The sequence below is a fragment of the Strix uralensis genome, chromosome 5 (genome assembly GCF_047716275.1).
Source record: "Strix uralensis isolate ZFMK-TIS-50842 chromosome 5, bStrUra1, whole genome shotgun sequence".
NCBI lineage: Eukaryota > Metazoa > Chordata > Aves > Strigiformes > Strigidae > Strix > Strix uralensis.
The window spans coordinates 66,347,059-66,362,221 of NC_133976.1; the positions used below are offsets into that span (position 1 = coordinate 66,347,059).

At 37.4% G+C, this 15,163-nt stretch overlaps 1 protein-coding gene across 12 annotated transcripts in view; it reads right to left on the minus strand.

Moving 5' to 3' along the window:
* The window catches only part of SOX5 (SRY-box transcription factor 5), a 297,460-nt gene that overhangs the window by 252,825 nt on the left and 29,472 nt on the right, over nucleotides 1–15,163 (minus strand). For 9 of the 12 annotated variants that reach the window (XM_074871425.1, XM_074871431.1, XM_074871428.1 and 6 more), the window contains exon 2: nucleotides 5,164–5,395. In XM_074871425.1, coding sequence (XP_074727526.1) covers nucleotides 5,164–5,394 — 231 coding nt within the window. In that variant the 5' untranslated portion in view covers nucleotide 5,395. The remainder of the gene's footprint in view (nucleotides 1–5,163; nucleotides 5,396–15,163) is intronic. The other 3 variants (XM_074871433.1, XM_074871432.1, XM_074871429.1) reach the window with 1 other exon arrangement.

The following is a 15,163-nucleotide window of genomic DNA, read 5'->3' on the forward strand; positions in this document are numbered from 1 at the left end:
TATCTGTAGAAACGGCTTTCATGTGCTACTTTGGTGATGACATTTATGATGCAATGCTTGTAACAATGCAATTTCATCATCTTATAAATATCTATGTGCCATTAAAAGAGGAAGGAAAGAACATGAAAAAAGACAAATGCAAACTTACCACTGTTTCTACTTTGTTTTAATTGAACTAGTCTTGTTCAGATAAGCCTATCTCTTACCAAAACAACAGTTTATAGTTTAAACTGTGAAATTGTATGTGCGTGTGTGTGTGTTGTAATTATGGTGCCTGCTAACAATTTCATACTGCCACATTGCACATATGGCTTCCAAGCTAGCTTTATCTGAATCTCTGTGAATCTATTCTCCGTGCTATTAAACTGAGCACATTCCACATCGTTCAAAAGTAATTACACTTTTGTCTAGAGTGTAGGAGACTGCTCTCCCCAAACAATGAAATTCTCATTATTAGAGCTGGCACAATAACGGCACTGGTGTTCACAACACTGTGCATTGTACCATCACAATAACTTATCCTAAGCTTGATGCACAAAGGTACACTGGAAATTAAAATTTCTCTAAAACCACTGTGGTTTTTTTTAAATAGACATTCTTTAGCTCAGTATAATTAGAGTCCTATTTGACTTTTAAAAAGCTATATGCATTCAGATTTTCATTCTCTTTGCAACTTCTGAATAATAGCTAAGTGCTGTAGCCACATGTTGTTCTGATCCAATACTATTCACATGGTGACAATCCCAGACCAACAGGTGAAGTGCAGGCCAGGATGTATATGATAAAACAATTCAAAGGCAGCATTAAACAATCTTTTATTTTGGACAAGTGGAGGAAAAGCATGAAGCAATGTGTTGGCAAGCTCTTTGACCAGTAGTACTGTTATTCTTAATATGACCAAAATTTCTTAATATTATTCCCAAATTACAGAGGAATAACTTCATTCACCACAGAAATGCAAGATTTTTTAGTGTGAAGCAATAAAGCTACTTAAGAGTGCACTGCAATATTTGCTATCAATTTAAAGCACTGCTGAAAATGAATTCTAAATCCCACTGAAAGTGAAGGACAAACATGGGCTAGCAGTGCAGTCACACAGTTTGGAACAACTGGACAGTGGCAAAATTACACCTTACCAGTTAGATCTTTTGGTCAGAATTTCCTTTTTTTTTTTTTTTTTTTAATCTCATCCAGCATTTGATTGATATTCTACAGTTAAGAAGAATGGTCAAATTTGACCACAGCATAATGTGCCCATGGTATATTTTAATCAGTGCTTTCAGCCTTGACATCTCTTACTTTCAGAAATCAGCACACAGACATGGCTGGTGAGATCAGTCGTCTTGAGAGGTTATAAAAGCAACATGGTAAGGCAGACAGAAATAAATAAAACAAACCCTCATAACTTAGATGAGCTAACAACTATCTGTGCTATTCAAATACTGTAGCCTTAATAGCTTTCTTCAAAAGAGGCATTGACTGATACTGTAATCCTCAAGTGTTTCCCCACTAAGCTTCTAGCCTGCTATGAACATCCTAAGAGGACTCAGATATATTCTAGGTCGAATGATTTGTCTTGCATTTTCTACTAAGCCTTTGGTTTCAGTCTGACAAATTATTGTTTCTTTTCTTATCAGTGGAAGAGCTTTCCTACTTAAAATAAGTATCTAGTTTCTTCTATCAAGAGGAAGAGAGTTTGGGATAGAGTTGCCCCTGCCTTTCACAGAACCACAGAATGGTTGAGGTTGGAAGGCACCTCTGGAGGTCATCTGGTCCAACACCCCTGCTCAAGCAGGGTCACCTAGAGTCAGCTGCCCAGGACTGTGTCCAGATGGCTTTTGAATATCTCCAAGGATGGAGACTCCACAACCTCCCTGGGCAACATGTTCCTATGCTCAGTCACCCTCACCGTAAAAAGCATTTCCTGATGGAGCCTCCTGCATTCCTCGTTGTGCCCACTGCACTAACCTTTCTCTGGCTGCAGTTCCCACATCCTCAGAAATACCCTGTTCATTTTGATGGAAAGATGGGTTTTGCAGCTTTCTGCCAATTTTGGTTAGGTTTGAAGATTTCTTTCCAGGGATTTTGCCCTCCTTTTATAAAAATTTACCCAGCATTCTGAGCTGTGTCTCTATGTTAGCAGTTGTTACAGCTTCGTAAAGTGCAACATGGTAAATTTTCAAAAGTCTAAGTCGGGTAAACTGTTGAGTTGTCGCTCTGGTTCAATCAGCTCTCTACCTTAAGGATCTTAGGATGTCCCAGCTGGCAGGACTTGTAAAAGGAAGCACAGCTGGAAGTAACCTATGAAACAGGGGGTCAATTAGCAGCTAGAAAAGTGAGGCCAAGAAATTGATTCTCAAGGTTGAAATTGTTTTCCTAACTGCACCTTCATGACCCAGTGCCGATAGGCAGAATATGAGGAAGCAGGGATGGCTGTAGTGACAAGAGGAATTCAGCTATGCAGCCTACTGATGAGACAAAGCTGTGTAATTCCATACCTCTTCCAGATCCTTTGGCTGTGGCTTTCTTCTGTGAGATTGTTCCTTAAGCCAAATGGGTGTTGTACATGTAGCTAACACAGAAAGATCTCTCCGGATCTATACCATGTCTATCTAAGAATCCCTTCAGAGAAGTGTCTTATCCAACAATCACACACAAAGCAGTATAGTTTAGAGGAATGCACCAGGGTGATGCACTAAATGATTTCGGACTGGCTAAATGTCTAATCCTGCCTTACTGGACACTGGAGAGATCTGTAAAGGTGTACCCTGCAAGGACAGCATGTGGCTGCAAAACGAGAACCCCACAGTCACTTGCAGACTCAGTCAGTAGGTGTAGTAGTACAGCTGACAAGCTGTTAAGAAGTGTGAAGCACACTGTTGGAGTTTATCAATAAAAGTCTACTGGACCGCACTGTGTGGTGGTGTGTGCACATTTACATACACCCGGATTTGCTTCCCAGAGACTAAAATAGCACAGAATGTCAATTCAAACAGATAAAAATGACCTCTGTAATGCTACCAAAGTGAATACCCTTTGGGAATGACTTTCATAACTGCTAATCACCCAAATTGAAGTCATCTAAAAGTTATCCAAGCACTAGGTTCAGTTACTTCTTATAACTACCTACCACAACAGCAGAGGGAGTGATTATGTATATTTTACTCATTTACACCGATCACTTCCTTCTTTCTGGAGACACATAGGTTACATGCTTTCTGACCTACCTGGATGATGATTTTTACAAGACACTCCTCACTAAAACAGAGATATTACCAAAATGTCATATTCATACAAACTGGCAATTTTCTTAAACACGTATGAACACAAAACCAGTTCCTACAATCCCCCAAACATGCTTCAGAGAAGCCTACAGCATCTCACTACTACAGCAAAACTGTCTGAAACATGAAATAATGCCTTCTATTACAAAGAGACAGAACACGCTGTTTTGACTTCACATTAAATATAGCCTTCATAGCAGGAAGCCACACTAGATGATTAGCTAAACTTCTTGGTCTTAAAAACTATAAATGAATAAAGAAGTTAATTAAAAATCAGTTAAAGAGAAGTGTTTCATCAAGGCATAGCTGAAATACTCCTGTTGGGCTCCTTAGAAGACAATGAGTTTTAATTTCATTAGGGTCTGATTCTACACTACTGGTGTCATCACAAGGTTCTCTACTGACTTAAATGTTGTCAGGAACAACCCCTTATCTTCAGTACATTCTCTTAAAATAGGCCAAAATACAGCAAAGCTCATACACCGGTTACATAGCCTAACATCCCATTAGCTGGAACTGTATATTAATGAATTACATCTCCATAAAACATACGATAAAGGATGAGAAGCAAACAAGCTAGAAAAAGATAATGATATGTCTGCCCATGCTTAATTTTTCCAATGATGTTCTTTCTTCATTTAAAGTTGCAATAGGACAAAGCAAAATTAAGTATTCTAAACCACTGTTTGAACTTAAGCAGTAGACCAGAAAGGAAGAAAAATGGATCAGAATCAGTGGGTTATTTTGTCTAAGAGAGCAGTTTCAGTGAATATCCAGTGACTTGGTCCTATGAGAAATAATAATCCCTAAGGCTTTTTACTTAGGGCTTGTTACATATGCATAATGAGCTGTAAGGGCTTAAATACCACTATGAAGCTCTTGCAGGCTTTTATGAGAATACACTATCACCTAGGCTTTTTTAAAAGCCTTCAGATATGCAGGTCCATTCATTATCTTCACTTAAAGTGAAATTGTCAGTGCCCTTGTCAAAGTGGGGGACTAACAGAAAAGTTACAGTCAATTTGTAAACAGGCAAGAGCTGTGGAAGTGTGTTCACAATAGACAGTTTTGCCGAGGTGCCTAAGTCCTGGGGTTTCAAATCCTTTCCCTGCACCTTTCAACCTTTATAAAAATGTTCTATGGTAGTCAGCACGAAGGGCCCAAACACATCATGTTACAGTAGTGACACTACGATACTAGTGAGGAACACTGCACTGCTTTTTGTTCTTTTTGTTTGTCTGCTTTTAGATAAAACCAGTTCTGGACTTCCAGCAGGCTGCTAAATGTAAGGAATTAAGTGCACAGTGTCATTTGTAAAGTGCACAAAAAGGTGGGAATTCACAAGTGAAAAAAGTAGCAGGCTGATTTAATTCCATAAGCACAGCAAATTTTCTTGTAGGTATCTGTGGCATGTGAAACACACATCAGACGTGAATCTTTAAAACCAGCAAAATCCAAAGTTGCTTTTTCTACCCTTTATACAGACTTCCGTGCCTTACTATTGCATAAAATCGGCATTGGGGTGATATTTCAGACACCACACCAAACATGACTCTCACTTACAGTGTTTCAAAATCATTTACTGTTTGCTGAACACATACACTTCAAATTCACATCACTGTAGCTAAAAAATTTTAGCACCCTAAATGCCAGCAGGCAAAGGTGAGGAAAAGCAGAGCTTGCACTGCAAGTGATTTAGCATTTGTAGCAGAGGGTAAAGGCAGTCCAGCTAGGTCAAAGCTTTCATATTATTGTAGCATGTTCTGTACGTGTAACTGTGCATTGTACACTCCATAAAGTACAGATCTGGATGCCAAGCTACTGTAGAGGCAGAATTCAAAGAATGGATGTAAGCACAATAGACCATTAGCAAACCTACCATTGTGTTGTGCTGAGAAGTGGGAGTCCTATGGCCACAGTTCTCTTGCGTCAGCAGAGAAACTGGCTGAAATTCCTCAGAGTGAGGCTTGTTGGGAAAACTCACATGCAAGGGAAGGTGAAAGGCTGGGAGCCCGTCACTCTCCTCTTCTCCCACTTTCTGTCTGCTTGTCACCATGGCTACCTCTCCATCTGCTTCCCCATACGGAGAGGCTGGTCGCTTGGAAGACATCCTGGAAGGAACAAAAGAGGAGAAAATAATGAAACCTCCAAATAAATCCTTAATGCCGTCATTGTGTGGTTAGGGGCCATTGTAACAGAAATGCCTTTTTTGTGCTGGCAGAGAGCAGGAAACCATCCAAATACCACTGCAAAGCATACACAATTGGGAACAATGGCCAAGCAGGTAGCAACAGAACAGTGGCTTGTTTGTTGTGAGAATAATACACTAATATAGCACTCTCTTGTATTCTGGCTTCTTAAACATGAAAATTCACCTAAGACGAGTGTGTATAAAGAAATGCAATTCCTTTAAAAAAATACCCATCTGGTTTTGCATTTGCAAGAGACTATAAGAAGATAGAATGTCTCCTGATACAAGCTATTGTCAACTTAGCTTTTAAGGAATAATCATCTGCATGTATTTAACCCTAACTGATAAAAAAATAAAGTAAAATAAAATACAATAAAATAACTTGCTAGCAAGCCAGAACGTCTGTGTTTATAAAACTTCACCCATATGAACAACAGAGTGTTATAGTCATATTGCAAGAATCTTTTCAGGTTCGCAGATCTGGGATAGTTAAGCAATTAAACATTTGAACATTAATAATCTAAGCTTTTTGAAAACACAAATTCAGGGTTGCACTAAGTGAATGAAGATTTGCTACCAAGATACCCTATACTTCCTACCTATAGCCAGATCAGGAAAACACACATGTAAATGTAATTTACATCTGTATCTATATAAAAAAGGATACACAAGGAAAATAAGTAGAGCACATATTGTAAAAAATCACACACAAATCTTGACTTAAAATTCAGGCCCACATTCTGAATGTTTTGAGACTGTCTGATAACACTGTCCTGATAGCCTATGTGTATGTTCAACTTTTAGAAACTAAGACTGAAAGAATCCTTACGTCATTGGAAAATCCAGTTTTCATCCAAACCGGGCACTACTGAAAATCTTAAAGGACAGTCTGAACCCAGAACACTTCCAGCTTGGTCTTCAAAATAGAGGGGTCCAGTGAAGTACTAAAATGCAGAAGACTTCTGGGATTAATTACAGCAACATTGTTCATGAAAATCGGGGTGTATGCATGGATGGCATAATGGGCCACTGTGCTAAGCAGGGGCATCTGTAAGAGGGAGTGGAATGAGAAATAAGAAAATCTATAGGCGTAGTCAAAAGAAGAAAGAAAGAAAAAAAAGAGGAATATTTCATGGAAAATAGGAAGTTATGAACAAGGAAACTCAAGACTATTGTATGTAAAAGTTGAAAAGACAGGCTGAAGTAATACTGCTCCTCCTCAAAAATCTAGTATTTATGATTCTAATTACCCCATTTTGATTTTCCACTTCACAGTTGAAGGACTGCATTTCAAAAGCCCAGCAGCCTCTTGAACCATGTGTGGGGCTGCTGTGAGGTGGAGCATGTCCATACGATTTGGCATATTGAGCACGAAATGGTTCTTAGCAGCAGTCAACTGGGTCTGAAAACAAACAGTGACTTTAAACAGCCCTTTGTTAGGACTTATTTTGTTTCTAATGATCTCATTTTGAGCTTTGCCTCCTGAGCCAAGTTAGATTATATTTAAAAAAAAAACAACAACAAAAAAAAACCTCAGACAAAAAAATCCCTAGCAGAACCTACACTCAGCTGCACATCGCCTGTTCTGAACACCACCTATTGCCTGTACATAGAGAAGCAATCTGTATTTTCTATTAATGTTTGACTTAGTCCAACAGACTAACACTTCATACATCCTACCTGAATTCTGTCTTTTAGGCTTTCCCACCTACGTGTCTGCAGTGAAGCATATGTATAAAGACAGAGATCACCAGATAAGACTCTTACTGGCAGTTTTCTAGTAGCCCACTGAATTCAGTATTTTACAGCTATGTTTGACATGACAGATCCCGAGCTTTTCTTCTGCAGACACCATGCAACTCCCTCCTGAAGTTAATGTGAATTATTCATATTCTGCATTGCACTGCATCAAGATACACATTTGCTATTGATTTCGAGTGTAACATTTTGGTTACTCAATTCAATGCTGCCTTAATAGAAGCTTGTGTTTTTACAAACTCTCGCTTTCTGAAAATCAGCACAAAGCAGTTGTCTCAATTTTGGCAAACAAAAAGAGAGGGATATAAAATCATTAGTCAATTATTCCACAATAATGTTCTATACTTTAGGACACTTCTATTCGGTAAGATCACTGAAAATACTTTAAACGATCTACAAAAATCTCCACTACAATTCACTTTGACAAAAAAAAATAGAGAGAGAGGATGCCTTGCTTTGTATTATATACTATATACCCCAATTGTGTTAAAAACTCCTATTCCTGTTAACCCAGATTCTGTCACATTGCTTCACAAGGAGAGTTTGACTATCATGTTGAAATAAAGCTCTTCTGCTAACTTTGTAAATTAATATACAGTTTCCTTTACTGTGTTCAGTTAGCACACTGCCACACCGCAAATCATCCCTGCCTTCTGCTTGTCACTGTTCCCAACAGGGGCGATACCATTTTCTGTGGGGAATTTTATAAAAACAGGCAAGGAAGGCAATAGAGGTGACCACCTCTATGCACTAGCAATAACAGAGATTATTATAGTTTTGATCTAAAACAAAAATCTATGGGTTGGACTGTAGGCCAATCTACAGTGATACTAGAATGGGAAGAATAAACTTTTTCCTTCCTCATGCAGCTCTTAAAAGATCCAGTTTAAATTACAAGCCACATGCCCATCACAATGCTAGAAGGCTAACAAATTGCTAAAATGTCTAAGGCAGTGAAGTTAAGGATCTACTCTGCATTACTTTTCCAAATGACTACAACACTCAACAAAATGGATTCACAACCCTAGATAAGGGTCACACAGCTCAGATGACGACTGCAATTTGTTTTCAGGTAGCTCTGTCCATAGTCAACATGAGTTAGGCATAATCTGGCCTTTCAGAAATCTCATCATCCCCTCTAACATCAACCACAAACATTGGAGTTTTGCAGAAATTACTCCTTACAAACATCTGGGAAATTTCCACAAGAAAATGGAAGATTTAAGTAACTAAATAAATCTATATCTACTTATGGAAATGTCTTCCAAAAGGACAATAACTATCAAAGCCTATAGCAGCAAAGGATCAAACCTCTGATAGGTTCATGAGCAGAAAATAACATCATACAATGTAAATTCATTCACAGATGGTCTTTCATTATTTCTACTGCTCTATTGGTCCCTCTTCTGAATTTAAAATGCTCCCACACCATGTATCCTTGAATTATCTTTTCATACATCTTCATTTTCCTGCTGAGCTAATGCTAGGTCTTAACAGATTCTGTATCCGAGATGCAACCGGAGTTCCCATTATAAACAATAAAGAAAGGGAAACAGCTAAATTCTGAGAAACAACGTTACCTGAAACTGAGCTTTTTTTAAACAGATACAGGTCTACTGAAGGACTGGAATTATCCCATCTTAACAAAGAACTGAAAATATCCTGGAACTACCCTCAATGATAACACGACAGTTTACCACTTACACGACTTGAAGATCTTTTCCTCTAACTAGTTTAAACTCAGAAGGGTTTTCAGTTACACCCCTCTGAAAGAAGATTATCAATGAGAGAGGAAACATCGACTTCCTGAAACATCAACTTATGGATAGGATTTAAAAAAAAAAAAAAAAAAAAAAAAAAGAAAAAACCAACAAAAAACCCAAGATATAACTCTCAGGAAAGTAGCAGTACAGTGGACCAGATTCTGAATCTAAAAGGGTGTCTCTGCAGATGAAATCTGCTGCAACTTAAGACTTGCAAGAAGAGTTGCATTTTGAAATGTCATTAATCATTTCTACTGAACATAAATAATAGTAACTTTTAAGACAACCTAAATCTGCAAGGTTCAGACACAGTGGGACGCAGTCAGTACTCAGCCCACTGAAGAGACACATCAGAGTTATGAAATGTATCCCCATACTTGATTTTTATCAGTGGTTAGGATGGAACTGAAGATTTAGTTCTGGTGAGGAACTCAAATACGACCCTGTTTCTTGTAAAGGGACTCTTTTTTCTGTTTTTTGGAAAGGCTTCTTAATATGCAGAAATTGCAGTAAAAAAAATGCCTTTTGTTAAATTTTCATTAAATAAACACTTTTTCTGGTAGCAAGAATTTTTTTTTTTCAGGGAAGTAAAATCTCACTCCTTTAACTCACTCATCCCACAAATATTTGACGCGATTCATCTTACAATAGCTTCTCCACGTACTTCTTTACTCCCCTTCAATTTACAACAGACTCTTTGTAGGCTTAAACTGATACCCTGTGTCTATTGATCTCAGTGTTTTTGGACTGACTTCAGCATGGCTAGATTTTCCCACTGGAAAGAGTAAGAGCTGCCCTGCATCCACATGAATTGTTTTCTCATGTCATCTACAAGTATTAGTTCCATCCAAATAATTTCAGGCTACCAAATAATGTTATTTTGTTTGTTAAGTTTTGGGGTTTTTTTTCTCCTTGAGTTCAGTGCCTCACAAAAGTGATATTTCCACAGCGCTCTTTTTTTAAAAATTATTATTATTTTTAACAGAACCTCATTTAAGTGTTCCCACTACACTTCCATTTGTTCATTGGTTTTGGTTCATTTCATACATGATTGTATACCCAAAACAAATCTAAAATGGTATCCAGTATTCGAGGAGATAGTGCCCTCTAGCATACAACCAGCATCCATCCCAATCTGATTGCTCATGCCATAACATTTCATAAATTTTATGTCATAAAACTCTAATCTTGTTACATTAAGCAAAATACCTCAGAAGCATTTCAGATACCCACAAAAGCTCTTGGAGAAATGGCTTATCCATGTCTTCAAAAGTGACAAACACAGATGTGTCAGGAGAAAAAGATATGAGGCCATAAATCTTAACTTGTTGGGAGTTAATTAAGGGATTCATCAATCATTACACAGCTCACCCTATACATATACAGGCAAAATCCCGTCAGCTGCCACAACCCACAGCAATCTACAGGTTAAAAACTCCCAAAGTCCCTCTGTGTTCTGACTATTTATAAATGACTTTGTATAATCTAGCATTAAGACCTGTAATTATAAAACAGCATTAAAACAGGCCTGCATAGTTATGGATAATTATAGTTGGTACACTTTTTAAAGAAATAAAAAGCTTTTCTATTCAAACACAGGCTTTGCCTTTTTGACAGCTCCAAGTCCACAGGATGTAGAGAGATGATTTAAATTGTATGTCAAAATTTTGACTGTGCAAGACTTTCTTTTTTTTCCCCCTTATCAAGAGAGGCATTGTTGTTTTCTCACCATAACTAGGCGTGACAGCGCCTGACTGGAGTCGCATAGCCAGTTTCTGAATCGGCATGAAAACGTTCACCTCTTGAGTTTCTCTGGCAGCTATAAACTAAGTCTTTCTCATGGGTACATTTTAAATCACTCAGCCTTGTGCATCGGAGACAGGCACAGGGCTGCATTCTGAAGAGATGCACAAGGACAAGACGAGCAGATCTGATCCTCCAGCAGCAGCGTGGAGGGTCATTCCAGCTACCAACAGCATCAGGAACATACTCGCTAACATGGCCTGATTCCAAACCAAATGCTATATGCTAAACCAGTCACAGGAACTTCAACGGGATTCAAACTGACTCTCCCCCGATCTGCAGGGATACTTGCCTCTAATTAAAGTACATGTTGGAAATCTGCAGAGTCTGCGTTTCCAGAGGAAATACTTATGATTACAGACAGCAGCGGTATTACATATAGCTAATGTGTAAGCATACACACACAAATGTAGATGCACAAACACAAACTTATCCAAAATGTCAGCAATACATCTGCCTCATCTCTGAACACATTTAGTACTAATAAGATAGTTCATATTCCCAGGTTTACTGAAGCTATGATCTACAGACAGCCTAAGCAAAAGGTGCAAGTTAATACTAATGACTGCCTCCATTCCATTCTGGCCCTGAATTCACTCATTATTTATGCACACTGAATAACTAGTACCTTTAAAAAAAAAAAAATAATCCAACTCTGTTCATTTTGACAGGATTACTTGTGTAATAAGTATTACTCAACATGAGTAAGGGTGGCAGACTCCTACACTCTGTCCCACTGGGAACCGCAAACCCAACTTGTTTCTACACATACCACTAAAAACAGACTTCACTTGGCAATATCTTTGAGTCATTTACAGCCTGGTTTAGAATTCTTTACCAAAGTAATTTTACAATTAAAAAAAAAAAAAAGAAAAAGAAAAAAGAAGCAAACATCTCTAATCTGCTAATCAATAAAAAAAATGTGCATGAAACATGCTCTCATCTGTCACTCACACCGAGACGGAATAATCTGTTAATTATTACTTTCTAAGATCGTATCAATCAGCCATCTTTTAAAATGTACATACGCTACAAATAAGTTGAGTTATTTGAAACGGGTTTTGGTGAACAAGTCACTTTTGTTAATACAAACCAAGATCTTCATGGCTCAACCTGTGTAATGTTTCTGTGCAGTTGTCTATTACTATAGTTGTCACAAGTAAACCTGTGGTTAAGGCTACCCAGTAATTTCCATTTCACCCAACTCACTTTTTCCCTTTTACTTTCCAGATTTCCTCCGTGTATGGGGTAACTTTAACAATTTTCTTTAGTCCACCAGTTTAGAAGACTGAATAGAAAACAGGCAGGGAATATGCTATCCCCTATCTATTTTAAAGTTTGCATTTTAAAATATAGTAAAGTATCAGCAGCTTGGCTGAAAACCTGATATTCCACATATTGTGTTTTTTGAGAAAAGGTACTGTTCAAAATTCCAGTGGTAAATGGTTTAATTTTGACAAGTTTTGAAACCCTCAAATAAGAAAGTTGTTACAAATGTCTTTCAAAAAACTGTTAACAAAAATTTTGTGAAGTTTTTCTTTTTTTAATAGAAAAATGACAAAAAGTACTTTCTGTAAACTCTATGCTCTCAACTAAAACTTCTCATCTCAATTTTCTTGCATTTACAAGGAATTCATGCATGAAAAACCACTGTAAAATCAAGTCTAGGAAAAATACGTTGCAACCAAAAGTTCATACTGAATGTTCCCAATGTGCATTATGCAAAGATTTTCATTGACCTTTTGAGGCAGGTAACTGGGAAAGATTCTTTGTGCATGACTAAATTGTTTAGTGAAATATTCTAGTCTGAAACAAACCAACCTTCAACCAAAACAGAATTTTTAAGGTGATGAAGGAACTTCTATCAAGATACTATATTCTATTACTGCAAAGAATATCACCCAATTCTTTTGTAGATCTCCTACAGGTCTTTGCATTATTGTTCCTGTTTTGTTCAGCAACTAGCAGGTGTTAAGCAGGAATGTTCATTCATTTACCCAGAGACACACACTCAAAATCAGCTTTAGCAAGGGAACCTGTATCCTGTTTTTGTTTGGTACCTGTCAACTTCATAAGCCTTTTTTTTTTTTTTTCCCCCCCACTAGTCAGTATGTCAACTAAAAGAGCCAAAAATCTAACAGCATGTTTACAAACCAGAAACTATAGGATCAGGTTTCACTTCTGCTGAAAAGTATGCTTCTAAAAGATCAAACTTCAAAACCTGAATTTTTTGAGAACTTCTCAAAACTAGAAGAGGCACATAGTGAAAATGTGGTTAACGCTACAGGCAACATACAACTGTAATAGTGCAGTGTCAAAGACGATGAGCATCTATCAGCACAAACTTTGAAACAGCAGGATGCAGTCATTGTTGATGTTTCAAGTAAACTGAGCCTGATCACTGGCTTCTTTCATGCAAAAGACTCTGCTTGGATGAATCTGAATTAAATCCACAAGCACATTTATTTTCCAGTGCATCCTCAAATTAACTCTGGCTTCCTTCCCCACCCTAACCCCCCCCCGCCCCAACCTTTTAGAAATGTACCTCCCCCCACTCTTCAACTTCCCATACATCTTGCTTCTTAACTTTTTATTATTATTTTATATTTGTCCTCATGTCACAGCAGAATAGCAGTTTTGGTTTTATTTTCACGTAAAGTTTTAGTAACTGCTCACTGCTGAAAATACTATCGCAATTACTATGACATGAGGTAATCATCACTCGTCTGCCTGCTGAACTGCAAAGAGGAATCTAGTCAAATAATTAGAGATTTCAGGCCTTGAAATTTCACAAACTAATACTTGAAAATGACAGAAAAGAAGTCAGTCAGTCTCCAGACGCTGAGTGGGAGAGCTGTGCTGCATGCTACAAGGAATCCATACATCACACACAGACGTGCATACCTAATTTCCATTGACATTGAGTGAAATGAAGGCAAGGAGTTGAAAAAGCTTTAAAATTATGACAATTATGAATGACTTACATATTACAAAGAAATATGAGGAAGCACGGGCTCATTCTGAAAAAAGTTAGCTAATATTAAAACTTTTGCAATTTAGGGAGCTTATTCTTGGTCACTCATACTCTTTGTCTAATCAAGCTGACATAAAATTTTCTTCAAGCATTATTAAATGATTAATTACTTTCAGTAGAATCAACATTAATAATATGAATTCCCTCCCAAAAGACACCCAGATTTCAGTACAAGAAGCCATTCTTTTGATTGAGATCTTGGTAAAATACGACACAGCTTTTCCCACTCTTCCATCATGTCATGGCTCAGTAATGGAAGTGCCAAAGAAACAGCTACCGAGCTTCAAGCCCCCTTTCCTTTGCCTTCTCTTTCCTTACTTACATTTCAAACTCAACAAATGGAATTTTTAATTTTTTTTTTTAAACAACAACATTCCCTTACCAGAGTTTGTGTATAGTCACAAACAAACCAGAAACAAGGAAATAAAAAAAAAAAAAGAGTCTCTGTTTTTCCCCACTTCACTCTGAATTTCCCTGTTGGTAAATTCAGAATAATAAATTTATGTTGCATATACACGTGCTTCTAATAAATGTACTTATAATTGCACTTATGAAATAATTTTCAATATATCCACTGATGTTTACGCATCTGAACTTACAGTATCATTCTACCATTATTATATAAATTCTTGCTCTGACCATCACTTGCATGTGCATTATCATCATGTCTATCACTTCATAAAAAAATGCAAATAAACACAGGAATACATAAGCACATACACTGACAAGTATACTATATGCTTCCTGGTAAAACAGATCATGCTAGTAAAGTATGTATGCATATCCATTCATAGCTTGAACTTGCATCACTGAAATATTTGGCCTCTAAATAACTTTAGTGAGAGCAGAATTGGGGCCTCAGAGAACCTGTGTGCGCCTTTAAGAATTACAGGCACAGTGAAACATTTTTTGTGTCTGTGTGCATATGTGTAAAAAAATATACTCCAGCAGAGCAATGTCTCTAATAGATGTAAACATCTTTCCAGCAGGTTAATTCCAGCTGTCTAGAATTTTTACTATTTTTTTGTTTACATGCATGTGTGTGCTCCCCCACTTTCGGAGGGTTTATACATGACAGGTGCATTCTTGGACCAGGAACAAATAATCCTAGAGAGCCCAAGAAAGAAAAAGCAAACAGAATTTGAAAATAAAATGACATGGGATAAATACATTATTGCCTTTCTATTATGTTAAAAAACAAAAAACACAAAAAATTTTGAACATTTATGTCTACGCAATTTGAGGTAGAATTTTCAAAGCTGAAAAGAGATTGTTCCAAAGCCCAGATGTTGCCTTTCAGAAACTAGTGAAAATTGATGCCTCTGAAAAT